Genomic DNA, 27897 nt, shown 5'->3' on the forward strand with positions numbered 1-27897 from the left:
AGTTGTTAATAGTGGGAGGATAAAGCCAGTTCCAATTATTCCATGGCTAGACACAGAACAAAGACCTCTTTTAATAAAATTTCCAGCATGGATGCCATGTTTTGCAAGATTTCATCTACCAAAATAACCCAATCCATATGTCCCTTCCACTCTTCCATCTATCTATTCAGTGGCTGCTACATCTCTGTGAAACAAAGATGAATAAAACTTAATTCCTGCCCTCACAGAACTCACAATTTAAAGGGAAAGGAAGAAATGTGTAATAAACTATATTCCTGGGTGATAAGTAAAATTACACAATCAATACAAGGAGCTCTGAAGACACAGAGATAGAGTTAAATTACTTGGAGAGGTAAGAGAAGGGCTCGTATTTATTTATTTACTATTTTTAAAGTAGGCTACACACCCAACGTGGGATATGAACTCATGATCCTGATATTAAGAGCTACATGCTCTACTGACTGAGCCCGCCAGATGGCCCAGGGAAGGTTTTTACAGCTTCACATTTAGAGTAAGTTTTAAAGAATGAGTAAGAGACTGATTGGTAGGATAGGATATTTGGGAAAAAAGAAACACTGCATGCAAAGTTTGAAGCTATAAAATAATATGCGAGGTTTGGAGAACTAGTAACAGTTCTACATGCCTATAATATAGGGTTTGGAGCTGGGAGGGTAATGAGCTAAAGCTATGGAAAACAATAGGAGGGTCAGAACATGAAGGCAGACACTGAATGCAATGCTCATCATCATTTACATCCATAAATCATTACAACTACCACCCATGATACTCACAGGATATATGTTTTACATATATTACACACACTACATTCAATTCCCACAACAACCTATGAGGAAACTAAGGCTCAGAGAGCTTAAGTAATTTTGACTGAGATCACAAGGCTAATAAGTGAAGAAGCCGGGATTTAAACACACATCTGTCTGATTTCAAAGTCAACAAAAGGAATTTGCCTCTAAGCTATAGGCACTGGGAAGTTTGGGGAGGATATTTTGTCTTTCAAAAAAAAAATTTTTTTTTTTTTTTAGTTCTTTAATTATGTTCGTTGATGGAGTGGTTTTAAGAGGGAAACATAGTTAGGTTTATTGTTGGAAAGGTCGCTCTGGTGCAAGAGGAGGAAGGGCTGGAGACGAAAGACCAAGTTGGGAGGCTGCTGCTAATAGTGCAGGAGAAAAATAAGAGCCTGGATTAGGTGGGTGTAAGGAAGATAGAATACACGATCTGACAAACAGTTTAAGAAGCAGAATCTATCAGATGCCATAAACAAGCAGCTCTAAGAAAGGGGAAATTGTGAGGTCAACTGTGGATATGATGATACCCTCAAGGTACCTGGCCCTGTGCTGAATGCAGGGGACACGAAGATGCACAGGACGTGACTTCTTCTCTCAAGTTCACACAGCCTTAGAGAATCAAATCTCTGCATTCCACCGAAACACAAATATCTTACAGACCACATTCCCTCTCCATTACTGTATCTTTGGAGTTTTTAATGGTTCTAGAGTCCCATGCTAGAATACCACTGAAGAACCGTCTCAACCCTGCCTCAAACCAATTTGCAAATGAACAGGTCCTTTTTATGCAGGCTGAGGTCTGTTAAGGAACTAACGTCCTCCAACTCTGGCTATAAATACTAACAATGACTTTATTAAGAACAAATGCAGGTACCATTTATTGAACACTAACAACGCGTGAGCACTGCCCCAAGCATTTGAGGAACATAATCATCTCATTTATTTGCTACAGCAATCCTCAACACAGGGCTCATACCCTTCCTTCCAAAATGGGGGACTGAGCTCAGAAAAAAATAACTTGCCCCTCATTCCTTTGGTTTACTGAGACCACTTTATTGATCATTTAAAAAGCATCTTGAGGGGGATGCCTGGGTGGCTCAGGCAGTTAAGCGGTTCAACTCTTGATTCAGCTCAGGTCAAGATCTCAGGGTTGTGAAACTGAGCTCCACATCAGGCTCTGTGCTGGACATGCAGCCTGCTTAAGATCCCCCCCCCCTTTTCCCCCTCTCTCACCCCCTTGCATATGTATGCTCGCACCTGGGTGCATACTCTTTCCCTCTAAAAAAAAAAAAAATTAAAAAGCATCTTTGTGCCATCTTCAGGAAGCCTCTATTACCTGTCTCCTAAATTTTGTCATCCCCAGGCCCTTCTGTGCCTGATTCCTACTTTCCTTGTGGCCTCTATTATGCTATATCATGATATAGATGTAATTTACATATCCATTTCCCTCTACTTTGCTCTTTGAAGGAAAGGACTAGATCTGCTTCATCTTTGCTGCTTAATGCCCAGCGGTGGGTCAGAGCACTGCAGATGGGACCAGTCTACCTACTCCATGGTTTCTTAGCCACCAGTTACTCATCCTGGGCTGCCCCGGGGCTCCTGGCCATTCCTAGACTCTCTTACCAAATTCACTTGGGAGCTTTGGGTCCATACCTCTGGTTCTCATGGCTTAAAGGAAAAGCTCTTCCACCTAAAGGGAACCAGGGTGGAAACTACATATTCTTTGGACCAGTAGAACTAAAACTACGGTCAGTAGGCCCTAAGATCCCAAGCCCATACCATGTCCTGACATGAGCAGTAAGCCTCACAGTATCTGGTCCTTTCATTTTCCCTGCGTTTGCCATCTCTCTGCCTCAGAAGGGAGGGCACTGTACAAGAAGAGGAGGCAGACCGGGCTTTGGTGTTGTTGAATCTCAGCTCTGCCTCAGCCGGCCGTATGGTCATGTGCTCTTGGAGGCCTTTTCCGCCCCTGCAATAGGGAGAGGAGAAAGCACCTACTCCATTGGGCTCTGATGCTTACTGAATGTGATCCCTGAATGCAGCAGGCCCCTCAAGAGGCAATGGAGCCTGGTGGCTCTCTGGAGTTGGGTTTGCCTCCTGGCTCCTCTTCTTTCTAGCTCTGAGCGTGAAGTGGGAATTAGGAAAATACCTTCCTCACAGCCATGTGAAGAGGAAATGAGAGGCCAATAATGAGCTCTTAGCACAGTGCTCAGCTTGGAGGAAGCCAGTTAATGGCAGCCATTGTTTAATTAGGCTACAAATGGGAACATCTTTATATAGCACAAATGACTCCCCCAAATCTTATACTGAGTTAAAAGTGGACGGGTTTGAAATCCCATTGCAAACCATTTATCAACAAACAGCAACCTCTTCCAGATAGCTAACCCCAAACTGCCGCGGGGACTCCTGGCAGTAGTGGAGCTCCACCTGCCATGGCAGAAACGCAGCAACACAGACTCCATTCCACGTCAGTACACAGGGCCGGCAACATCTACTCCTTTCAGTTTGGAAGTCAGGATAACTTTATAGATCTTCTAGCAACAGAGCCATGGAGGTCAAACCAGAAACATCAAAACCATATTTCCCAGTGAGCCCCAATCCTCCTCATTCATATCGACAAGGGGGAGACTGGGTCTACTTCAAACAGCTGTCCAGGAGGCAGCCCGAGTAGCAATACTGAGACTGGTGTGTGGTCAGGTGTTCACGCGGCAAATGTGGCAGCCAGTTGCTTTTGCTAAAGGATCTAGGCCGCTATGCGGCTAGATCCAGGGTAACAAAGATTTATGGGACATGGAGCCATCTTCAGAGAATTGTCGGCAGATACCACATGGGAAAACAGCTGCTTGATGATGGTCCAGAAGAGAAATGTAGATGTGGAGTGCCCCACATCATTCACATGGAAAGCCTCCCGGAACCCCTGCAGTGGGAAGCCCAGGGGAAGCTGTCTGAGTCTCTGGACATGGAAATGTGCTGGAGAGGGATGGCAAGACACCCCGGCTCCCACAGAAAGAGGAGCTGACTAGACCCTGGAATTGCTTCTCAGCCCTCCAGATGCAAGTTATAAGCGCAAAAAAAGACTAAAAAAATGAACCACCCTCCAGCTTTCTTCACTAAGGCAAAGAGGGCAGAGACAGCAGATAGAAACCGCAGTTCTGAGACCACAGGACAACCACAGCCACCTCCTCTCCTCTCCCTTCTCTAAAATCACATCCACGTCCCCTCCCCCATCTCACAGGAGTCACAACTCAAGAGCTCATTACCCACCACATCATTTGGGAGGCTCTGGAGGTCATCGAAGGGAGTTTCCAGGGTGTTGGTGTCCACGTTGAGGATCACGACATCATCCAGGGCCATGTTTCTGACTTTCTGCGAAGAAAAAAATTCCAAAAGAAAAAAAAAATCACTGAAGCACCATGAGGCTACAGATACTTCTACTGGCCCTCTCTGGGAAAGGGGCATAAGGAAGAACAGTGACAGAGGTTCATTCTGTGGCAGGCCCAGTGCTAGGTGGTTCACATTTCTTACATGTCTTCACATTTCTTTAACTGTCACAAAAACTCTATGAGCTTTATAGTCATCCCCAAGTCCCAGGAATGGAAAGGGTTTCACAGAGATGAAGCTAAGTTACCATGGTCAGGTCACACAGCTAGGAAAAGAGATCGTCACACTCCAATGTTATTTTTTTCTTATATTTTCCTTTTTTTAAACAGTAGAAGCAGCGGTCCAAAGTTCAGCGAGGCCCTTATGACACCCATTTTCAATCCATCCCCTCTCATGTACCAAAAGCTATTTTGCCCATCTCTCTTTTGGACCTTGTCATTGTTGGGTATGGAATATGGTGTATGGCCAACGTTAACATGTTAACATTGCCCTTAAACATTAAGTAAGAAGGTCACACTTTCAGTTTGGTCCCATTTTCCATAGAAAAACCCAGCTAGTGAATCAAAGCTCAGAGGCTTTGGCCATGTGTCATCATTCTACTGGCACTGTAATGGAGAGAGTAAGAGAGATGTGCTTACTGGGTGCACATGTCTGTGTGGGGAGGAAGGGATACATAGATAATAGAGAAAGGAAGAGTCCACCATCTGGGAACAACTCTCCAAAGTCTGTAGAAGTATGAGTAGCCAGAGTTTTTAATTTTTAATCACACTATTCACCCACTACTGGAATCCACCTCCATTTTTCTCCTGCTCACCCACCACTCCCAACCTCATTCAGACCCTCTTCTCCTCTCAAATACCAAAGCTCGTTCCTTTAGAGTCTAGAACTTCAGAACTGTTATTTTTATCCCAGCTGACCCCAGATAATTAGAAAGACCTTACAATTTGTGGTCAAAACTGGAATACTTGTGGGTGTGAAAGACAACATACTATGCCAGGGCAAAAGACATACAGTGAGACATATGATCACCTTCCATATATAAGGGATCAATTTTAGCTGCCCTCTGAGGTGCTGCATATGACCGTACAGATGTGCACTGCCCAAGGACACCCAGCCATCCAGATGGGGCTGAGATCTGCTAAGCCACATGCCTGGGTCAAGGGTGGTGACGGTGGGAGGAAGGAGATGCCTTTTCCTGATTCATCTAAGAGAAGTGGATAGCCAGCCTAGAGTTGTGGCTGGATCATTCTGATGGTTGCTAAAGCCAATGTCCTGGAAATACACAATTATAATATAGAAAAATATAATATAAACTAGAAGCCTACTGGTGTTTTGTACTGTGTCTCATTTCATTCTTACCAAATCTGCAAACTGCATGTTATTACACTCATTTTATATACCTAGAGAAAAAGGAGGCTCAGAGAGGTGAGGTAAGGGGCAGAGGTAACAGCACTGGCCGCCTCTACAGCCATGTTCCCACGGCATCGCACCATCAGCCTCCTTGTCATCAGACACTCTCAGTGAGACTGACCTCCACATAGCCCTTGTCACTGAGCCCCAGCACCGCTCTGCCTGCCTGCTTTCCTCTGTTGGCGTGTGGGCTCCTTCAGGGGCTCACCCGTTTGGCTCTCCACTGCATGATAACCAGCACCCGACAAAATGACAGGCACTTGGTAAGGGCTTAGTAATACTGGCTGATGCTTGTTCTCTCAAACGGCAGTCTCTAGGACAAAACATTTTGCAATTCCTCCCAGCAGGAAGGAGGAGCTGAGCTGGCCATAAGCCTCCTATGGTTGAAATGGTCCCAGGTGGCAGATTCCTGGGTCCCTCCCACTGAACACACCTAGGAGCTTCAAACTCCTCTTGTTACTGAGTTTTCCAAGCCACCAGGGGCTGGCCCACAAACCTCTCAACCCCTTCATCAACATTTCTTAAGTGCTCACTATGGGCTGAGAGCTGCACAGAAGGGATAAGGTTGCCTCCTTACAAGCGTATTTTGTCCTCCAAACCCCAACACTCACATTAATGGGCTGCCTTATTTACAGGGTAAAAAGCTATCAGCAAGTAGCCTCAATCATAATACAGATCACTCGTGTTTCACAAAGCACAATCCCTACTTTTCAGATGAGATCCGTAAGACTCCTGGTGAACTAACTGTCCAGGGCTCTTTTGCTGCCTCACGTCTCAGCCCAGTCAGTTAAACACTTAGCAGTGTGCTGGCAGGAAGTCACACAAACAGACTTAACAACTATCCTTGTCACTCACATCACCAGGCAGAGTTCACATAGATCCTTTCAGACTCAACCACTTAGCTGGAGACTAAGTATCACCATTCCCATTGCAGGAATAAGACACAGGCTCGGAGAGGTGAAGTGGCTCCCCTCAGGTTACGTGGCTACTCTTCGGTGACTCTGAAACTGGTAAGATAACTGCGACCACCACCATCCTTACCCCCTATCCCCTGGGCTGCTGTGAAGAGGAGAGAAGCGACAGGCACCCAGTGCGAGACACACAGGATTTATAAACAGGAGCTATTATTTTTACTTTTATAATTCACACATCAGCCACAGCAAGTCTGAAAGCTGCAGTGCCAATGGCCAAAGGGCAAAAGCCCTCTGGCCCCTTCTCAGTAGCTAATGGGCTCTCGCCTCAAAAGCCGAGACACCAGAGATGGAAGTGGAGAAGGGGCCATAAGGAACACCATAACTCAGCAGGGGGCTCCAGGACTGGACGGCCGCTGCACCCCAGAGTTGCCTATTCTGCCTCGGCTGACCTTCTAAATAGCCCCAAACAGGAGGGCAGGGGGCCTGGCCACTGGAGAGAAGCCTCAGAGGCTGAAAGGCCCAGTGAGAGGGATGTTGATTCTGGACCAGAATCGGGTGTTGTTTCTGTGTTCCCAGTGAGGCCCCAGCAGCACAGACCAGCCCTTGTGGGCTCTCCATGGCCTGGGCTGGAACAGGCTTTTGATTTCTTCCCACTCCTGGCTGGAGGACTTGCCGGTTAAGCTGCGTGGAGTGTTTACTTTTTCAACAATGGTAGCAGGCTGAAGAAGAGGAAAAAACCTGGCCCTTTTTTTCTGACTTAGCAGGCCAGGGTCCCCTTAGTAACCGAAATGCCAAAGCACCAGGCTCCAGGCAGGAGCTGGGGCGGCACAGTTTCCTCTTATAGGACAATGCTGCCCTCCTGGCAGCAAGGCCTCTTCCAAAGGGGCTGGCGGAGACTCAAGCGCCTTCTTGAAGCTCAGTGTTCCCAAGGAGAGAATCGGAGGCCAGCTCGGCCGGATGGTGCCTGATCCCTGAAAGGCTTGAGGAAACAGAGGCAACGAAGAAAGGCCAATCAGCCTCCCCCAAAAACAAAAGCCCAACCCCACAAAAGCCTTCCAATGCGGGGGTGGCAGTGGGAGGTGTTGGTGGAGGAGGAAGCTGGACCATGACTGAGTGCCAGCTCATTTAATCGCAACCACACTACGAGGGAGACAGGACCATCCCCGTGGGTAGGGATGAGAAAATAAGGCCTCAGATGTCGAACAGGCTGCCTCAAATCACATCACTAGTGAAGAGCAGAGCTGACTTGTGAACCCGCTCTGACTCAAAAGCCCAACTATTTCTGAAGACATCCCAAATCCAATTGCTCAGACCTGAGAACAAATACCTGTAGGCATGAAGCTATAGGAACCCTCTAGGGGCCAGCTTTCTCTTCCACAAAGTAACACTTGCCTTTTGTATCCTAAAAATCACATATGCCTGTTAAAAATAAAAAAAGGGATGGACAAAAAATTCAAAGAAAGAAATTATAGTTATTTTCATCCCTCCGTCTGGAGACAGTGTTTTGATGTTTCCCTCCATAACCTTGCAACCCCAATCCCTACTTTTTAAAATACAGTTGAAATAATTCTTAATATTTCTTTCTGATTTCCTCATTTATTACAATATACAAATGCTCCATTTCATTAAAAACTTTGTAAAGGTCATTACTAATCACCACAAAGTGTTCCATTTCATGGAAACAAACTTAACTGAGCCCATCCTGTTGGCTGTTATTTCCAGTTTTAAAGAAATTTTTTATATATAATATTGTCATGAAATTTGTAGGCATAAAGCCTTGTTCTTTAGGATGGATTCCTAGAAGTGGAATTTACTTTCCACTTCTTAAAAAGTGTCCCTCTCAAATTCGACTTTGAGGGAGATATCTTTACTTCCAATTATTTTAAAGTCATTTTATCCACAGCTTGTGTTTCCTACTCTAAGTGAAGAAAAATCAGCAAAGACACGAGCAGATGTCAAAATAGTCCTCCAAAAACCCTACCCAATTAAAACACTTACTAGTACCGCAGCACACCGAGACAGCTCTCCGGTAGCTTGTCCCACCAACACATTCCCTCTCATTTTAGTTACAACATATGCCAAAGCTCCTGCCAGCTGCAAACCCTCCCCCCACCAGACTCTATAGGCTTTTTCTCAGAATGAATAAAAAAAAAAAAAAAATACTGACATGCACACCGACTTTCCAAATGGCATTTCTTGCACAGAGAAACACACAAAAATGGCATCTTCCCATAAATATTGTTAATCAAAAATGTCTTTTCTCTTTATGCTTTGTCACAGGCAGACTTTAGCCTGACCCCAGCCTTTCAGGACAGGGAAGGGAAGCATCGTTGTATGGGGGTGGTCAGGGCGGCTGAGAGGTTATGGGCTTGAATACAGGCTTCTTCACCTAAGATTTGCACCCCTTCTCCCACCTTGAGTGCTGCTTTAAGGCAATTTGCTCAACCTCATAAATCCTCCAGATTTTCACCTATGAAATGGGGATCAAGACAGTACCCCCTCACAGAGTTGCTGTGAGGATAAGCTAAGCAAACCTATGTAGAGTTAGCATGATGCCCAGGACACACTCACAGACACTGAACCAACAGTGGCTCTCCTGCTTGCCTGTCTGTCCCCTCTCCTTTGATGGTTCCTGAGAACTCAGCCAGGTTTAGCCAACCTTACTTCAGGAGGCCTCAGCTAAGTCTGCCTCTCCTTGTGCTCCCCTGTCCTTCCCACAACCAGAATAACATGCCAACTGAGAGTTATTTCTTTAGGTATTTGATTCCTCCCCTAGTCTGTGGGCTTCTTCGGGGGTAGTAAGACCTATCTCTGTACCATGAGCTCCTAACCCCAACACCTGGCTCACAGTTGGCAATTCCTGAATGAATGAATGAATGAATGAATGAATGAATGAATGGAGAGGCAGTAGAGCTGGGAGGTAAAGAGCACAGGATCTGGAAGCCAGTCTGTGAGTTCTAACACTTACCAGGTGTGCAAACTTGGACATTTTACTCCATCTCTCCATGCCCTACTGTTGTCCTTTATAGGGGCAGACAACAGTGCCTCCCTCACAGACTTGTGATGAGGATTAAATGGGTTAACATTTTTAAGTAGTACAGTGGTGCCTGGCACATGAGAAGCTGAATATAAGCGAGCTTTATTTTGTTAAATAAAAAAAGAACAATTTTTTGAGAGTGGGGGGAATGTTCTATCTTTATTGTGGCGGCAGTGGTTTTCATGAATGTATGCAACTATCAAAATTCATTAAATCGTATGCTTTAAACGGATGGTTTGTACATAAATTGTGTCCCAACGAAGTTGATAAACACATTACTACTGTGTCCAGAACATGGAATAAAATCACAATAGATAGTAAAGAATTAACAATGCACGGATGGTAAATGAATGCCACACAGCAAGGTAATTTGTCCCTGGCACATTCAGATTTACACTGAGTTTGACTTCCTGCTTCTTTCTTTTATCTAGCCCAGGATTTTTTTTTTTTTTTTAACTTTGCTTTTTCCACTTATGCCCTCTTAGGATAAACATAAAAATCCAATGCCCCTAGAGATCCTGATATACTTCTCTACACAAAAATGGAGTCTTGAGAATCATCTACCTTTGGTGTTTCCCCTGCAACCAAGACTTTATTGAGCCTTACTTTCTAAAACTGGTCATATGAAAGCAATGAAATTTCCTCCCCTAACATATAAAACAGCAACACTAGTTCAAACCACACCAATACCCATGCCGCCCCCCCCCCCCGCCCCACAGAAGGGGGTGACTCTGCCTGTCCAGGGAGGGGACTGGGCAGCTAATGACAAAACGGAGGACCCAGAACCAGCCCATAAGATAAAGAGCAAGGGTTTGCAATGGCAGTGTGATCCAGTGGATTCAGAGTGGTCGGAAGCATGTGATGCTCCCCTGGCTGAAGAGGCTGGGAGCTAGATGGGGAGGAAAGCTGGAGGAACAGGGGCCCAGCTCCAATATCAGTCTCCTCGGCTGAGCTCTGGGCTCCCTTTCTAGGATGGAGGTCAGTGAGGCAGCATGCACGGAGTAAATGTGCCAGCATGCAGGACATCTTTTCTATCGTCCCTCCAGTAGGATCATCATCAGGGCAGAGCCAGGAGGGTATGTTTGTCTCTGCCTCTCCAGTGCCCAGCACAGTGCCTGACACAGGACAAATGCTTATTAACTAGAGAATGAATGGAATATCGTGGCTGGATTCACTCTGCTGGGAGGCCAGCCTGGAAGCAGATGTCAACGTAAGCCCAAATAGACAACAGAAGCCCCAAGTAAGCAAAATGGAGTTTGCTCAAGGAAGTGTAATGAGAGTAAGAATAATGATGGCAATGATAATCATGTAAAATTATCATGATTAATTAGTGTAGAATTAATTCACAGTTGACACAGATAGTAAGATAGGAGTTAACACGGCAGTTAAAACTCTGGGCTCTGGCATGAAACAGCCAGATTCAAGCCTTGCCTCCACGACTGTGTAACTTCCAGTAAACTCTTTACTTCAGAGTCTCAATTTTCTTATCTATAAAATGGGGATAATACCACCTACTGCACAGCTGTATTGTGAGGGTTAAGTGATAAAATGCATGGAAAGAATTTAACACTGTACCTGACTACAGTAAGTGAGCAATAAATGGGACGCCACGGAAAGGGAGTTTCTATCCTTGTAATTTGAAAGTTATGCCAATAAAAAGGATTATGGTTCCAAGACTGTAAGAATTTAACCTGATTTTCAGACCAAAGGTAGAAGCTGTTAAGACTGCACTATTATGATTTTGTGCTATTAAAACGGAAACCACCACCAATCCAGTGTTCTTTTCCTACCTATGTCTCAGGGATAGGAGCACATTCTCTGGAGCCACACTGCCCAAGTCTAAATTCCCAACTCTGCCAGTAATAACTGTGCTCCCTTGTGCACACCTTTTAACCTCCCTGTGCCTCAGTTTCCTCATTGGTTCCATGAGATTAAAATAGTACTAACCCTTGGGATGATGGCTATCTTTGGGTCAGATGGCGAATGATTACAAAACGACACAAGAGGGGCTTTTAGGGGACTGGTAATATCTCGTTTCTCGATCTGGTGGTCACATGGGTTACTAATCTTGCTGTGCACTTAGGGTGAGTGCACTTTGCCCTAGAAATCTCATACTTCAATAGTATGTATACAAATAGTAGTATCATGGACTTCACTGGTTTGTTATGGTGATTAAATGAGTCAAAATATGTATAAACACTTGGGATAACGTTTGGTATATAATAAATGCCTGGTATTTATGATTATTATTATTATGACAAACAATGTAAGGATAATTATTTTGACAAAAAATTCACTCTAGAATGTATTTCACAGTCAGAAAATCTATCTGCAAAGGTGGACACTTCCAAGGCACATGTTACTTCTTCAATCTGTCCTGTTGCCTCTCCAGTGAAGATCAAAGCAGCAACATCATCTGAGTAGCTTCTGAGAGACCCGTGTGGTCCTGTGTCTACTTGTTTTGGGGGAACAGCAGGACTGAGTAGAAGCAGCATGAGTCAGATTGCTTGGGTTTTGGCTTTTTATCTTTCATTCTTGCTCAGAGGACCCAGGGCAGGTTATTTAAATCTAGCCTAACCTCAGTTTCTTCATCTATATAATGGGGCCATCACCACATATAACAGAGTGTTGTGAGAAGATTAACAAGGAAAAAAAAAATAGAAATATTTACTTGGCACCTACATGGCCATGTTTCCCTTCCATCTGCCCAGGGCACTGGCCTTGACCACAGGCTCCCTATCCCATGGCTGAGGTAGCACGTCTGAGACCAGCAACTAGACCATCAAGGAAAGGGGATAGGTCCAGACCGACTGCCAGCAAGGACATCTTATTTCAAGAGGATGCAGCACCTTCCCGCATCAGAGCATTATTATCACACCCACAAAATGCTTTGCTTTGCTTTGGTTCAAAGAAAATTTAGTCTTCAAACCTCTGTGAGAGAGGCACACTGACATGGTTGTTGCCATTAGGTCTCCCTTAAGTCTGACTTCTCAGCAGCTGTTTTAATTTTGAAAGATAGAGAATATGGCTCTTTCATCTTAATAGTGTGTTAATCCAAATTTTATGCTAAACGACTGCTGCTGGGTTCATGCATGTCCTCTTAGGCTAACTCTCCTCCTGATGGGCCAAGCCACCACTAGGTTGATGGGGCCTGCATGGGCCAGGGATTGGGGTACATGCTCTGCGTCCCTCACCCTATGGACTCTTAGAACAACAACGTGATAGCTACTAGCTGGTGTGTTTCTCCCATGCCCAACTCATTAACGAGTACCATATAATGTAATCCCCACGACACTCCTGTGGAGAGAAGGAAATTGAGGATCAGAGAGGTAAAAGAGCTTTTCCAAAGTCCTCTGGCTTAGAAGCAGTGGAGCTACACAATGAACCCTGTTGAACAACACCACTCGGTTACCCAATGCATCCTATTATTCTGACATGCTGTTTCAATCAACAAACATACTGAACAACTTGTAATTTAACAGATGTTTGCTAAACACCTCCTAGAAGAATTAAGCCCTTCAGTAGTTCGTTGGTTGGCCCAGACCCCATTAAAATTCCCAGGGGGGAGGATTTTTTACAGAATATCATACCCATTTGACAGATGAAGAAACTGAGGCTAAAGAGATTAAATAGTTTGCCCCTGTTCTTACAACTGGTGTTTGTCAGAGAAAGGATCTGAATCTGGGTTCCACGTGCCGATGTTCTTTCCACTATACGGCACATACAAAATGTGCTCAAATGCATGCGCATACATATGAGCACATAACAAAGAACAGCATGGAGCTGGTGGCCTCCTAGGAAGGAAGGAAAGAGAAAAAAGAGGAAAAGTGGAAAGGACAAGAAGAGGAAAGGCAACTCTTCAGGTATTCTCAACTCTCTATTCCCTCCTGAAATCTTGGATGCACGCAGAGGGGAGAGTGACATTCTCTTTCCTTCCTTGGGCCCCAGAGGTCACGGAGCTGCCAAGCAGTTGATAAACGTCATGGTTTCTCTTTGGAGCCAGGAGTCACTGATTTGCTCCTTCCTGCTCCGCAAAATTAAAAATCTAAGCCCACCAGTTCAGAGGACCCCTGAAAATACCGCTGGAATTTCCCAGGGTGCTTTAAACAGAAACAGAAGCTTGATGAGCGAGGGAAGTGGTACCAGCCCCTCACAGGTCAGGCCAAATCCACTCCTCACAAGGTAATAAGCACTGACTCTTATTAACGAGTCCAGAGATTTTTAACCCAGGGCAGCATGGAGCTATTTCTTCAATGGGCTATTTTTCCTTTCCTGATTGTCCATGCATCGGACACACCTTCATTCATTCATTCGTTCATTTACCCATTCAGCCATGTGTCAGTCGGTCATTCACGCCACCTTGATGCTGGGGTTTAAGGCCAGCCAGCCAGAGCATGAAATGGGATCTCTGAAATGAAGAAGCCCTTGCCTGGCCTGCTTATGGGGAGTGCGTGGATAGGGAGTGGTGGGGTACACTCTAACCAAATGGCCTAAGAAAAGGCAGAGGAACATAAAGTGGGAGAGAATATCTCCATTCATATGGAACTTGAACAACTGCCTCTGCTGGATGATGCAGGGCCTAAGGTCAGAAAGGCCCCCAGGGTGGTGTCCTAGCTTTTTCACGCACTAGCCAGGCAATTCCAGGCAAGGCACTTTACCTTCTCAGTCTTCAGTTGTCTTCTCTGTGAAATGGGAGCCACCATCCTTACCTTCAGGATTGTTGAGAAGATGAAAGATTAAGTAGGGCATGTGTTTCCTAGGGGGGCCGGCTGTACGGCACATCAGCCAGTGCCAACAACCTCGATGAGAGCCTGGTTCTGCTGGCTCTCCCAGCAGCTCACTGTACAAGTCCACCCTTGTGGTGGTGGTGTCCTGCCTCAGGCTGAAGCACCTTCTTCATGCTGGAGACTCAGTTTCCTCATGTGTAACAAGAAGACAAGGAAGGTCTGTTGTAAAGCATAAATGAGAGATGGAGTGGTGGAGCCCTCGGTGAGATGTGAAGATGGCCCAGACCTAGATCAGTATGATTATCTTTATTGCACAAGGCCATGCTCTTCTGTAAAACCTTCCTGATTACTCTTATTCCACAGCAAGTTGCCTTCTCAAAATCCTAAGTGCCCAGCATAATGGACCATATATGATCAGGCCCTCAAAAAAACCAAAATAAAATAAAATAAATAAAACCGAATAAAAAACCAAATAAAACCAATAAAAAAACCAAAGTAAAATAAAACAAAACACGCAAAAAAAAAAAAAAAAAACCACAACTTGTTTAGTGATGTTTCCAGCTGTTTCATGTATCCTTGTCACTTTTCCTTTAAAATGACTGTTTTAACCTTACTATATTCACAGATACTACAATAACATTATTGTCATCTATAAAGTACTACAGGGTTTTTAAATACTTTTATTTTAAAATACATCATCTGATCTTCAAAGCAACCTGATGGAACAGGCATTATTATCCCCTTTTTACAGAAGAGAAGCCTGAAGCTCTTGTCCCAGGTCCCAGTGTAGTAACATAGCTAGGACTTGAGCTTGGGACTTCCCGACCCCAAAGCCTGGGGGTCTCCTTCTCCTGTCTGTGTAGTCCTTTTACATTCTCAGCTTAGCAAATACCAAGGACAGTGACTAGGTCACAGATTTATTTTGTAACCTCTGGATAGGCTTATCAGAGGCCAGACACCTAACAGCAAACAGACCCTCAAAGCTGGATCAGTATATTTTTCCTTTGTATGTACTAAAGCACTTCACACAATGAAACAATTAGGTTTGAATTTTGATTCTGCAATTATTAGCTATGTGACCCTGGACAAGTTACTTAACCTCTCTGGGCCCAAATCTCATCATCTGTAAAACAGGGCCACCACTACTGGAGTACTGCCTAGTCAAAATTAAATAATGTGTGTAATGTGGCTGGCAGTATTTCAAAAACAGTATCCATCCACTTTGAAACGATGAAACTGGAATTTAAGAATTTCACTGGGGGTTTAAGGGGATCTTGATTCCCTAGTCCCGAAATGGTTTGGGGGTCACCCTCCATAAATAGGGCCTCATTCCTCCCACACAACTGCCACTTACCATCATTCATGCATCACTAGGCACAGAAAACCCGGACTCCTATCTCCACCTGCCTTTTATTTGAAATGTCAATTTTTAAAGAGTGGAGAGGTTGGAAACCCAATTTAACAAGCACGCTGAAACATTGTTTATTGCCCCCATAAACATGGCTTAGTGAGAATTACGGACTTAATCAGAGTGAACTTATCTCCCGGTGAAAAGGAACACTTTAAATTTCAGAAATGGCACCTTCACTGTGAAAATCTCTTAACTTTTCAAACAAACTACAGGGGGTCTTAAACATATGGGCAGTAAAGGGGCAGCGATTACTGTGATTTGTCTTGCCCAAGAGCCAAGGAGCCCTAAAGGTCCATAACAACTTTAAGATCTAGGAAAAGTGTTTGGAAAATCATATTCAGGAGACATGTCTATAAAAACACCCAAAAGGTCTGCTGAGTGGGAAGTAGCATCTATATAGTGGCTTGGGCGGCCCAAGAGGATGGGCCCTGAAATCCTCAGAACGGACTATTTAATAAAGCAGCAGCACCAAGAAAGCACACCTTTCCACTTCTGTGTAAGATTAAGCATTTAGCAATATGTAATATTTTGGTGACCTGCTTTTCAGAAAAGAGGTGTTACATAAACCACAAAGGCTGCTAAATGGTTTGTGTGTTTTTTTTTAAAAAAAAAACTATTCCAAAGGATGAGATTCTGTGAACCCCAACTTCCCAATGTGAAGCTTCATTAGGGCTACTCTGATCATTCCAGGAAAGGTTTTCATAAGGACACCCCATTTTGCAGAGAATGTATCAGCCTGGCTGCCAGAGGCAGGAAAGGCAACAGATATAAAATTTTATTATTTCAATGCCCCTAGTAGCAGCCAGGAGGACTTAATGAAATCGCCAAGATTTACAATCTGAAATAGCTATTGCACAGACAGATATGGTTAAGGGAGCTGCGCCCTCTGACCTTTCAACCCTTTGATCCTGGCACAGCAGGTGGCCTGGAGCCCCCTCCTGGGCATCTTCCCTCTCTTCCCAAACTGCCGAACCTTGATGTGCAATAAGCCTGACCCTACACAGGTGACTCTCACAGTGCTTATCACCAGCAGCTGCTGCTAATGGAACGGCCCAAATCACTTGGCCTCGAGATTCTAACTCAGATGGGGGAAGAGGACTCTGCTGTGCAGTGTCCAAATGGTGCCGAAATGATGCTCAATAATTCAGCCCAAGTCCAGGGGTTTGGCAATGTTTAACGATGTCATTACAAAAAAGCTGTCCTAGAAATGGAACTCTGTCTCCTCCGATTTATACTTTGAGTTGGGGGGGAAAAAAATCACCTTTTAAAAATAAATCACAAATCTCAAAAAAAAAAAAAAAAATCAACCCCGAAGTCCCAAATGCATCTCTCAGAACTTCCCTAAAACCATGTGCAGCAAATTTATACCAATGAAAATCAAAACAATTTTTGGAAACCTAAAATTGACTGTTTTCAGTTCCATGAAATTTCATTTAAAAAGCCCCATATGCCAAAATGTCCAAATTCTCTTATTTTTAAAAATTGGGATGACTTCCAAACTCATAGCTATCTTTTTCTTCCTTTTTTTTTCTTTTAAAGCTAGGGATGGGTAATGTGCATATGTACTTATCAAGCTTCATAATTTAACCCATTCGGTCAGTACAAAATATTTGCAATAAAATGCCGAAGAGGATATAAGTTTATTACCAGCGAATCATTCAAAACAATTGATGCCAAGGCTTAACAGATATCATATTTGGTTAAAGATATGTCCAGGACCCTGGGTAGCCCCAGCCTGCAGCTTTTAGTTTTTGTCAGATATTTGGGCGTATGGAGGGAAGGATTTTAGGCAGGACACATAAACCATTCTGTGGGATACTGATAACTTCCAAACACAAAAGCAAACTTTAGCGCCACTGTTGATCACGCCTAGGAAAAGCCCTGAGCCAGTGCCTTTATTTCTAACCAACATAACACAGTAGCCCCACTCTACCCGCAAAGGCCAGAGCTTAGGTCATTAATGTCTGGATCCAAAAGCAAGAAAAAACTCACTCCTTCTGTAGCCTGCATGGCACAGATCTTAAATACTCAACTTTAAATTCATTTTGAAATCAGCTGAGAATCAAACAATATGTAAAGAGAGGTTTACAGACTCCAATTTTAGTCACACTTTTCTCTATGGGTGTTTAAGTTTAGTACGGAAAGCAGTTTATGGAGAAATCAGTTTAGCAGGGCGAAAAAAAAGGTACAGTTACTACATCAGAGTTTGACCACTTTGTACAAAGTTATTACTAAGCTATCTTCCTCAGAGATGCCTAGTGGGAATACTTTATTAACAATAGTCTCTACCACTGCATGAGGGTCTTACTAATGTGCATGGAACTTCAGTCACATTATTTCTAACTGTCATCACTTTAAGGCAGGTGCCCCATTTCGCAGATGGTGAGGCGCACACGCACAGTTCAATGGCTCGCTCATATACCGTGCAAATGGTGGAGCTCAGATTCAAACTTAGGCTCGCTGCCTGCCCCAAAAGCCTATGGTCTATCCATAACCTCCCCCAAGAAGCAAAAACAATAACATGCATTAATCTGTGCAGATTTCAGCCTGGTTACACATTGCTGTGGTCCATTTAAAGGCCTTCCGAATCAATTATTTTAGGTCATTAAGAGGAAGTTTAATTTGGTTGACAAACACCCCTACTGTGGTGACCTCACCTATCAACAACAAATGCCTGATGGTCACAAACCCGGACCATGAGTCTGCGGAGCATGGTGTTAAACAAAACCACATGTGCCCAGATTCCAAGTAAGATCTGCCTAGGCCAAGGGTATGGCTCTTCAATCACCACGCGGCTGGTCTCTGAGCTCCCACAACGGCCCTGCCCCTTATCGCTTGCAAGGACTTTATGAAAAGAAGCCACCAGTCCCATGTGGCTATGCTCAGTTAAAAGTGCCTTTGAGTTAATGTCAATTTAGAAAAAGTCACTCACTAAAAAATACAAAAGGAGGCTGGGAGAGGGGAAAGTCAATCTTAGGTAGATGCGTTCCAACGATGCAATATTGATACACATATAGTCACTTCCATTTATTTGGCACCTACCATGTGTCAGGTATCGATTCCCTCACTTACTCATTAAAAACTCCTATGAAGTGGGGGAATCTACCCATTTAAAAGCGAGGCATCTGAGGCTCAAAGAGAAACCATAACATCCCATCTGCAAAACCTACACTTCCTCACAGGAATGCTATGGCTAAAGTGCCATGTACACTGATAGACTCTCATTCAATGGTTGATGTCATTAGATATTTCTAATAGGCCTCTCTCTTTTTATTTTTTTAAAGATTATTTATTTATTTATTTATTTATTCATGAGAGACAGAGAGAGAGGCAGATACACAGGCAGAGAAGCAGGCTCCATGCATGGAGCCCGAAGTGGGACTCGATCCCAGGACTCCAGGATTGCACCCTGGGCCAAAGGCAGGCACCAAACCGCTGAGCCACACAGGGATCCCCTCTTTTTAAAATATGTGTTTATTTATTTGAGAGAGATTGAGAGTGTGCGAGCAGGGGGCGGGGAGGGGCAGGAGGAGAGGGAGAGAGAGAGAATCTCAGGATTCTCCCCGCTGAGTGCAGAGATAGATTCTAGGACCCCCAGATCATGACCTGAGCTGAAATCAAGAGTCAGATGCTTAACCGACTGAGTCACCCAGGTGCCCCTCCAGTAGGCACCTCTTTATCTCTAAAGAAGACAATAATTCTTTTGTACGGAATAGTCTAACTGTGTGGTGCAGGAATAATACTCTCCCCACCCTCTGCCAAACTGACCTCTTGGCTCATCTAAAGTTACCTGGATTCTAACTAGACCATTAATTAGGGCTAGAATTTGAACCCAGAGCCGCCTAACTCTAGAGCCTGAGAGTCCTTTCCACACAGCCTCCCTGCGTGCTGCTCCTTTTCTTATAATCTGACGGGATTTTGATCAGTTCATGCTTCTCTCAGTAACAGTTTATAAACTAAATTTTCTTTGAAGTCAGTTTTCCCATTGCTAAGCAGAACTTAACATATAATGACTGGCTCAGTGATGATAGGAAAATTGGCAAACAAGAGCATCAATGATGGTTTCACATTTTCTACTGGGATTCTCCCTCATAAATTACTCAGTTTTTCTAATCTATAACAGAGGCTTATCTCATCTCACAAGAGAACATTTCAGTCACAACAAATTATACTGAAAATGTACTGACTGCAAGAGATACTTAAATCAACCAAAAGTACCTGTTTCCTTTGATTACATAAATTACTACTAGAGCTTTAAATTGTTTTATATTAACTAATTCTAGTATTAGGATTAAGTGACATTTAAGACTCACACTCATTTTAAAAGTAGATAGCACTGTGAAGAGGAGAGAGCTTCCAGGGGAAGCCCATCAGGTGAAATCCAGGAGCTCCTTCAGGTCCTAGGTTGAACAGAGCTGCTGTGCCATCACTCAATGCTGTGCATGTGACAGGGACTTACATAGGATATTGTGCATGGTAACAAATTGAATGCTAAGGAAATTCCAGCAAGACCAAGCTACTGTCCAACTACCTTCTTCTTTATATAATAAAGCAAGCACCAGCAAGCAATTTAAACATGCTCCTAACTGCAAGAATGTTTGGTGTAGTATTTTTCAAAAGCTCTTCAAAAGTGATACGTTCATTGTATCACTAAATTCTCACAACGCCCTGAGATAAATAATATCATTTAAATTTTACTGATGAGAAAACGAAGTCATGGGGAGGCTAAGTAACCCAGATACAAATGTACTTAGAGCTCTTCTCTGGTACATGAGGCTGTTGGACTTGTCTCCCTGATGATCCCCTCACCCAAATCACCAGGGCATGGCATGGGAGCTGCCTCGAGAAGGAAAGGCTCAGGCAAAGTTGGGGCCTCTGCCCAGCGGAGGGGCAGGGCTAGGCATGATCCACATAGCCTGATGAGACAGTGCACAGAGCAGAGGCCCTGGGTCCTTGATTGAAATTATGTTACCTGAGCCTCAGCTTCCCCATTTGTAAATATGGATACCTCCCCCTGGCAGGGAGATTCTGAGGAACACTCAAAAGTGAACACAGGAAAGGTATCTGGCACGGTGCCTGGTATCGAGTAAGGGATTCAGAAGATGTCCCAATCCTCTCCCCTTCCTGCCAAAGCTCTTCCCATGTGCCTATAACTAAAACTACCAGGTGGAGCCTGTCATGCAACTATCACCTTCTTATAAAGCAAGAAGAGGATTACTTAGCACTAACAAATAAATCTCACATGGAATTTCTCAATTCCTGTGAGGATACGAGGATACATATACAAGTGACCACTTACATCTAAATATAATTATGGCTCAGAGTTTTGCATCAATCTTAGCATCAACAAGTGTGAACTACATCTTATTACTGTCTACCTGTGGAGTCCTACGAAGAAGCAAAATGGCACAATGGTAAACAGGAAACACTTTTCTCTGCTCACTATGAAACTATGTAAAAATAAATTTTTATATATATATATAGATATATATATATAAAAATGAACAAAGGATTAAAGACTTTCTATGCTGAGGGGAAAACGAAAAGAAAAAACTAGTTAAAATTGTGTCCGTTTATTTGACAGAAATTCGGGTTCTTTGAGAGGCAAAGGAAGAAAGAGAGGTTATTTTTCTTTTCTGTAAATAAGTAAATCCTGTGATTTTGTGTGAAAGCCCGCTAGTTATACCGGGAGCCCCAGTGCAGATACAAACGCTGCCTCTGGCTCCCACAGACCAAAGGAGATCTAACTTGGCACCTGGATATGGTCCCTAGAGTGGTGGCTCGGTGCTGTGCCAAGCACCTGGTGCATCTGCAAAATCAGGCTTCTAGCAGCTCCCGCCAAGCCTCCCCAGGTAAAGGACGGTGAGAGAGAGAAAGGAATGCTGTGAGTTGGCTTAGTGCCCTCATGTACCTATCACATACCGTTTGACATTTTAATGCTGGGACCTGTGGATATGGTTTCTGGGTCTCGCTCCTCCTGTTCTTACTGAGCTGTCATTTAGTATACAATCTAAATTTATATCCTCAAACTGGGCTGTAGAAAGAATATCTAATTCATAAAAAATACTTGGAAACAGGCGGAAAAGACAAAAACTAGTAAAAGTGGTGCTTAGACCCCTGAAGAAAGTCATCACTACAAACACCTCTGTCACAGCGTGGTAGCAAAGGAGCCATTCAGAAGCTTGGGTTTGGGATGCTAACACATCTGAATTTTATATATATATGGTTGTGGTGTGTAATTTACTTAAGAATTACCTTGATCTTTATAAATATCAATTTACTTTATTAACATGGTTAAGCAGTTTCCAAGCATTTTATATGGAAGGACTGTGTTTCTAATGGCCCAGAAGGAGAAGGCCTGACCATGTCCCTTCTTATTTACACACATCAATGGCTCTCCGTTGCCCTATAAAGTTCAGACTCCTTAACAAGGCTTACAAGGCCCTGGATGGCCTAGCCCTTGCCTGCCTACCTCAGCTCTCTCTCCCTTCAGCTCTGTGCTCCTGTCAGATACTGAACTACTCGTACTTTCTGGAAAAATCCACGGTGTTCATTTTAAGTCTTTGTTGATTCTGTTCTCTGTTTTCCTGGTTTCAGTTTAGGTACTTCCTTCCTCTCTGAAGCACAGCCCCCAGGGCTAGATGTAGTGTCTCTCCAACCCAGTGAATTTGGGTTGCCCACCAGACCCACCGCAACCCAAATTCACTCCAATTACTTTCCACTTGTCTGCATCTGCTCCAGACAAAACCCCGTGAAAGCAAGGATTACGTGACATCCACCATTTCATATAGAACGCTTCACATGATGTAGTGCCTGGTACTCAGAAGGCTCTCGAAACATTACTACAGAAGGGGATATAAGACTGCATGCCTACCACAGGCCAGGCCCTGGGATACACTGGACACAGACAGGACTCACTTATTTAATCCCCACCACAATCCTAAAAGATGGGTACTAGCCACTTTTACAGATGAAGAGAGATACAGAGAAACCAAGTATCATGCCTGAAATTCCTACAGCAGGGGAGTGGTCAAGCAGAGGACTAACAGTAGCTTCAAATTCTACAAAAGCACTGCTCCCATACCTGATATGGTGTCTCTAGCACTACAAACCAGGAGAAAATAGGGTGAGCACAAACCAGTTTTTTTTTTTTTTTCTCGACACTCTTTTGCCTTAGGTGATGAGGATGATGACTCTTGTAACCTAAGATGTCTCTGAAACATGAATTCAAAGCCATCAACTTAATGTAAATGGCTTTGAGGCCATTGAGGAAATAAAAATAGTAATGGCTGTTGATCTCTGTTGAGTTCTATGTGCCCTCATTTCATATGTAAGACAACAGAGATTAAGAGGTCAATTACCCTGCTCAAGACCATCACAGAAGCAGGAAATAGGGGAGCCAGCATCCAGAGCTTATATTCTAACCACTGCACTTTACTGCCTCTGTGTATAGGTGGAGCATAATCTACAGGCTAACCCGAGCCTCTGTCTGGAACTGTGCCATGGCCATCGACTTTCCTTCCTCCTTCTTGACCATTCTGCCAACGGGAATGATACACACATATGATATCCTGCATCCATCCCTCATGTTGCTCTGAGGCCTGTACACAAAGCATTGCTTGTGAGGCTTGGAAAGGAAAGTCTTCATTTAACAAATAGGAGAAGCACCATCTACCAGATGTGACCTGGCACCTGCTACCAGACGTGGCACAGAAGAGGGGTGGCAGAAATGTCTCCCGAACTGAGGTTGAGAGAATGAAAGGAAACAGCCAATGTGTAATCTGGCCACATTTCGGTACTTTCTAGCTGCCAGCTAACAAGATCATTCTCTCCAAGAAGGAACTAGGTCTATGCCAATAGCCTTGGCTATCCTGCTAACTTACCATTAGCCTCAAATTAATGTTTGCTTAAATGAGAGAAAGAATATAAAAAGGCAGAAGGAGGGGTAAGAATCATGATCAACTATAAACTTGTCACTGAGGAAGGCAGGCAGACTTTTTAAGGGGACGAGGTTATCATCTAACACACAGCAAGGGCACCCTGGGAGAGCAGGAAGACTAGAATGAGGTCTTTCCCCAAAATAACCTTTTTACAAATGAGAACACTAGGTTATAATTTATATTTCGTTTTGTGCAACAAATTTGAGTGTCATAAAAATGGTTAAAAAGTCTTCCTATGGTAGCTTTTTCTAAACTTTTATGAACATCTGCCACATTCATTTGAAGTTTAAAAAATTCTGGCACATATGCAAAGGCATAATAAGGTGCCTATAGCTTTCAAGAAAAAATAACAAGACAGTCAAAAATAAGCCTTTTGCTGAATTGCCAGTAAGAAAACTAGTGTGCGAGAGGAGATGGGCCTTCCCGAGCTCCTTCCTGAAAGAGCTTTCCTTTGGCCCCAGGTACGAACTCCTCCCTGAGTATTACAGCCCATAGTTCCCAGAAGAAACCTCGCAGGAAAGCATTTCTCTCCCTTGAAGGGTATAATAGAACCAGATAAACCCAATCAAAAGGATGACTAGAGCACTTGGGAGTCTGAACTGAAATCCACTTGAGGAGACAGAAAGACTAAACTCCATAATTGGGTAGTTCATGGCTGCCCAACACACCCAGGCCATGTGACTTTGTCTGGAAAGTGGCTTAGCTGGCCTCAAGCACAGGGCGATGACTATTTCTGTTTTTCTTTTAGTTCTGACCACAGAGGAATCCAGCATGGCAAACCCCTTCCCAACTTCAAACAGGTCTAAGATTTACCTTGCCTGGCACTTTCTGAACCTTCTCACTTAAAACCCTTCAAAGACTGAGGTGAGTAGACTTGCACCCATTCACCTAAACACAAAACTGTCAAGTGTTAGCTTCAAAATTGACATATATTTTGCACTGCATGTTTTACTACCAAAGGCCTTTTCAAAAATTCCTTACAACCATATAAGTAAAAAAAAATTTACTCTATCTTTAAGTAAAATTGTAGTGCTAGGTTCCCTGGAAACAGTGATGCCTACTGGAGGCTCGAAATGTGTTTGGAATTCCAGTTTTCCAAGCATGCACTCAATCCTTCTTTTCAGAAAGCACCTGCTCAGCGTCCTGCTAGGTACTGAGGACACCACATGAATGAAGCACAGTCTTTGTTCTCAAAGAACTCACACTCCTAGGGATGAGAGAGGAGACACAGAAGCAGATGGCTATCATCCAGAGCAAGAGGTACAGGAAGCAAAAGAGGGCAACCAGGGACTTCTGGGAAGAGCTGGAGAAGGACAGCCTTAGTCAGGGCAGGTAGGGGAAAGGGGGGCATGTGAGTGTGTTTGGGAATCACTGAGAGCACTGGCTACCAAGGGACAGTAAGAGGACACAAGGCATGACAGCGGTGGAGACTGAGCAGAACGTGGGGAGAGCAGGGAGAGGCAGGATGCAGAGGGACAGCGCCAGGCAGAAGGTACTCCACCAAATGTCAGGACTATGCCCTGAATTTCACCTCCGTCTTCCTCCCTCCACAGCCTAGCAAATATTTGGAACACGGAGGCCTTCATTTTGCTTATCAAATAAGTGAATAAGGCTTCACAAGAATCCAAGAGAGCAAACAAAAAAAAGGTCAATGAAGGCAGTGAGGAAGGACCAGGGTGGGAGAACTGTCAGAGGCACAGCGACTACTTAGAGAGAAAGAATGAGGAAGAAGAGTACTCAGCCATGCTCAGTGTGTCCCGCTTTGGTGGCTTTGCAGGCAGTGGTGCCACTCATAGGGATCTGGAACAGCGGCAGGCCGTGTGTGTGTGTGTGTGTGTGTGTGTGTGTGTGTGTGGATAACGCACTGTTTGGGGGAGTCTGAGTTTGAAACATCTGTAGCACATTAAGTGACAGTCAACTGGCACTTGAAACTTTGCATGTGAAGTTCACAGAAAGGGATGCCAGTATTAGAATCACAGCCAAGAGTCACTGACACTACCCTTGGTAACTGAAGCAAAAAGCCTTATGTGAGTTGACTAGAGGGCATGTGGTGAAGAAAAGCAAGCTAAGACTACTAGAAAGGTGGACAATACTAAAGGTAAAGGGACATGAAAAGGAGTCTGAAAGAGCCTGTGCTGGAACAGTCTGGAAGGCAGGAGGAGGGGCAGGGAAGAGCTGTGGACTCTGATAAGACCAAATGGCCTTTAGATTCATGTTTCAAACTCTGCAACAGCTGGCATGAAAGGTCGATTAGAAAGTATTCACTTTTAGTTTTTCACATAGGAGCTTTGAATACACCCCTAAACTTCACAAACAAAGGTAAAACACAGAAGAAATCTCTTCAATCTGATCTAAATACACCATCCAAGATAGTCCATAAACTGTGTACTGTATGTGCTCAGGGCTGGGTGATGACAAGGAGGAACTGTTAACAGAATGTAGGAGCCACATGGCCGTCCTGTCAAATTAGAAATTTGAGCAGATTTCTGTGGTCTATTTTGATCAAGATTCTCAATGTCAAACAAACAGGTTTTTCGATAACCAACTTGTTTCATTTTCGTAAGCACAATAGCACAGTGTGCAACAGTTAGTGAAGAAGCAGGTGGTCCTCGTCGACGTGAAATGAAGGGAACAGAAGAAGAGAAGTAGCACTTCCTATAAGACATGCAAAGCATCATCACAGACGGACATGGCTCTAGATTTTCCCTCTGAGAGCGTATCTCCTGTGCAAAATAGGCAACCCCCCCTCCCACCTCATTTTGCTCTAGTACAAATTTAAGCTCTCTCTTGAGAAGGGAAAAGCTTAAGGTTCATGTCTACGAACCAATGGCACTTACAAAAGCACAGAAAAGTCCTTTAAAAGAACTGCTATCTAATTGGTACAGCCATACAAAAAGCAATCTGGCACCAGATTCATAGCTTTGACCAAGCATTTCTACTTTGGGGGTTCTGTGCTGAGGAAATAAGTCAAAATGCAGATAAAGCCTTATGCATAAAGATGTTCACTGAAATGCTATTTATAATAGTGAAAAATGATAAACAACCTAAGTGTCCAACAATAATAGGAAAATGGTTAAGTTGTGGTATATCAAAAAAGTGGAATGACAGGCAACAAACTAAAAATTATTATTACTGAGAGTAGATTAAAAACATGTAGAAATCCCCATGCCATAATGTTAAATGAAACAGACATGAAATTATATATACATATATATACACACATCAGTTATGCACATTGATACAAAACATATATTCATAGGCTATAGACTATAGACTAGGAGGAAGAGTAGTTTGATGCTAACAGTAGTTGAATCTGGAATAACGGTACTGTGGATAATTTTAACTTTCTTCTTTATACTTCTTTAAACCACATTGTCTATAATGAAAATTGTAATAGTGTTATAGTGATTTAGAATAAACATCATTTGGAAAAGTAAGCAAATTCCCTTCCCTCGTTCAAACCCTTGAAGAACCCCTTCCTCCTGCCTCTATGTACCTCACTCCCTCACCCATGAAAACTGACAATCTCCAAGCAAAAGTGCAAAAACACTGGGAGCCAGAGCCCAGTGGAAAGGGTCTCCACTGAAGCTCAGCTCTGTGCACCTGGGAGAGGTGTTGCTTCGACATGCTCCCATGTGCAGAGCTGTGAATCCAGAGACTGTCTTTTCCGCCGCCACATATCAAAACAAAGCCACAAGTAGAGAGATCTGGGGAGGAAAGGCGCCAACTTACCTCCATTAAACTTAAATGGATTCCTATGAGGTAGGGCATGGGAGCACTGTGAAGAGAAACAGAGACACACAGCTGCTTTAATGTCTGTTGCTTCCAAGAGAAAATTACAGATGGTTCATTATTTGGAGAAAAACTGTTTTAATAAACGTATGCACAGTTACATTTCCTTTCACAACAAAAATCCTAATGTGACATTTTGTTCCCAAGCCTAAAAACTTCAGAAGGATTTCAAAATGTGGGCAGCATTTGAAGCAGCATGGGTGGTGGGACAAGCACCGACCTTGGTGTTAGTCCCTACGTAGCAGCTACGTGACTAGCCTCAGTTGCCTTATCTTTAAAATGGGATACTTGAATCAAACTGACAGCTTGCGATCAGAATGAGAGAGGAGAATATAGGTCAAGAGATTAGCAGAGTTCCTGGCACAAATGGAAACTGTTATTGCCACAATTACAACAGAAATACAGTTACCAAGGTTGAATGGAAGGCATGATGTGTTTCAGTGAAGAATGATTTTTGTTATTGGCTGTTTCCTTCCGCC

At 43.7% G+C, this 27897-nt stretch overlaps 1 protein-coding gene across 19 annotated transcripts in view; it reads right to left on the minus strand.

The window, feature by feature from the left end:
- Positions 1–27897, minus strand: part of DENND1A (DENN domain containing 1A) — a 509667-nt gene that overhangs the window by 179433 nt on the left and 302337 nt on the right. For all 19 annotated transcript variants that reach the window (XM_077850604.1, XM_077850612.1, XM_077850613.1 and 16 more), the window contains 2 exons: positions 27359–27404; positions 4071–4172 (listed from right to left, as the gene is read on the minus strand). In XM_077850604.1, coding sequence (XP_077706730.1) covers positions 4071–4172; positions 27359–27404 — 148 coding nt within the window. The remainder of the gene's footprint in view (positions 1–4070; positions 4173–27358; positions 27405–27897) is intronic.

The sequence above is a fragment of the Canis aureus genome, chromosome 16, assembly GCF_053574225.1.
Source record: "Canis aureus isolate CA01 chromosome 16, VMU_Caureus_v.1.0, whole genome shotgun sequence".
Taxonomy (NCBI): Eukaryota; Metazoa; Chordata; class Mammalia; order Carnivora; family Canidae; genus Canis; species Canis aureus.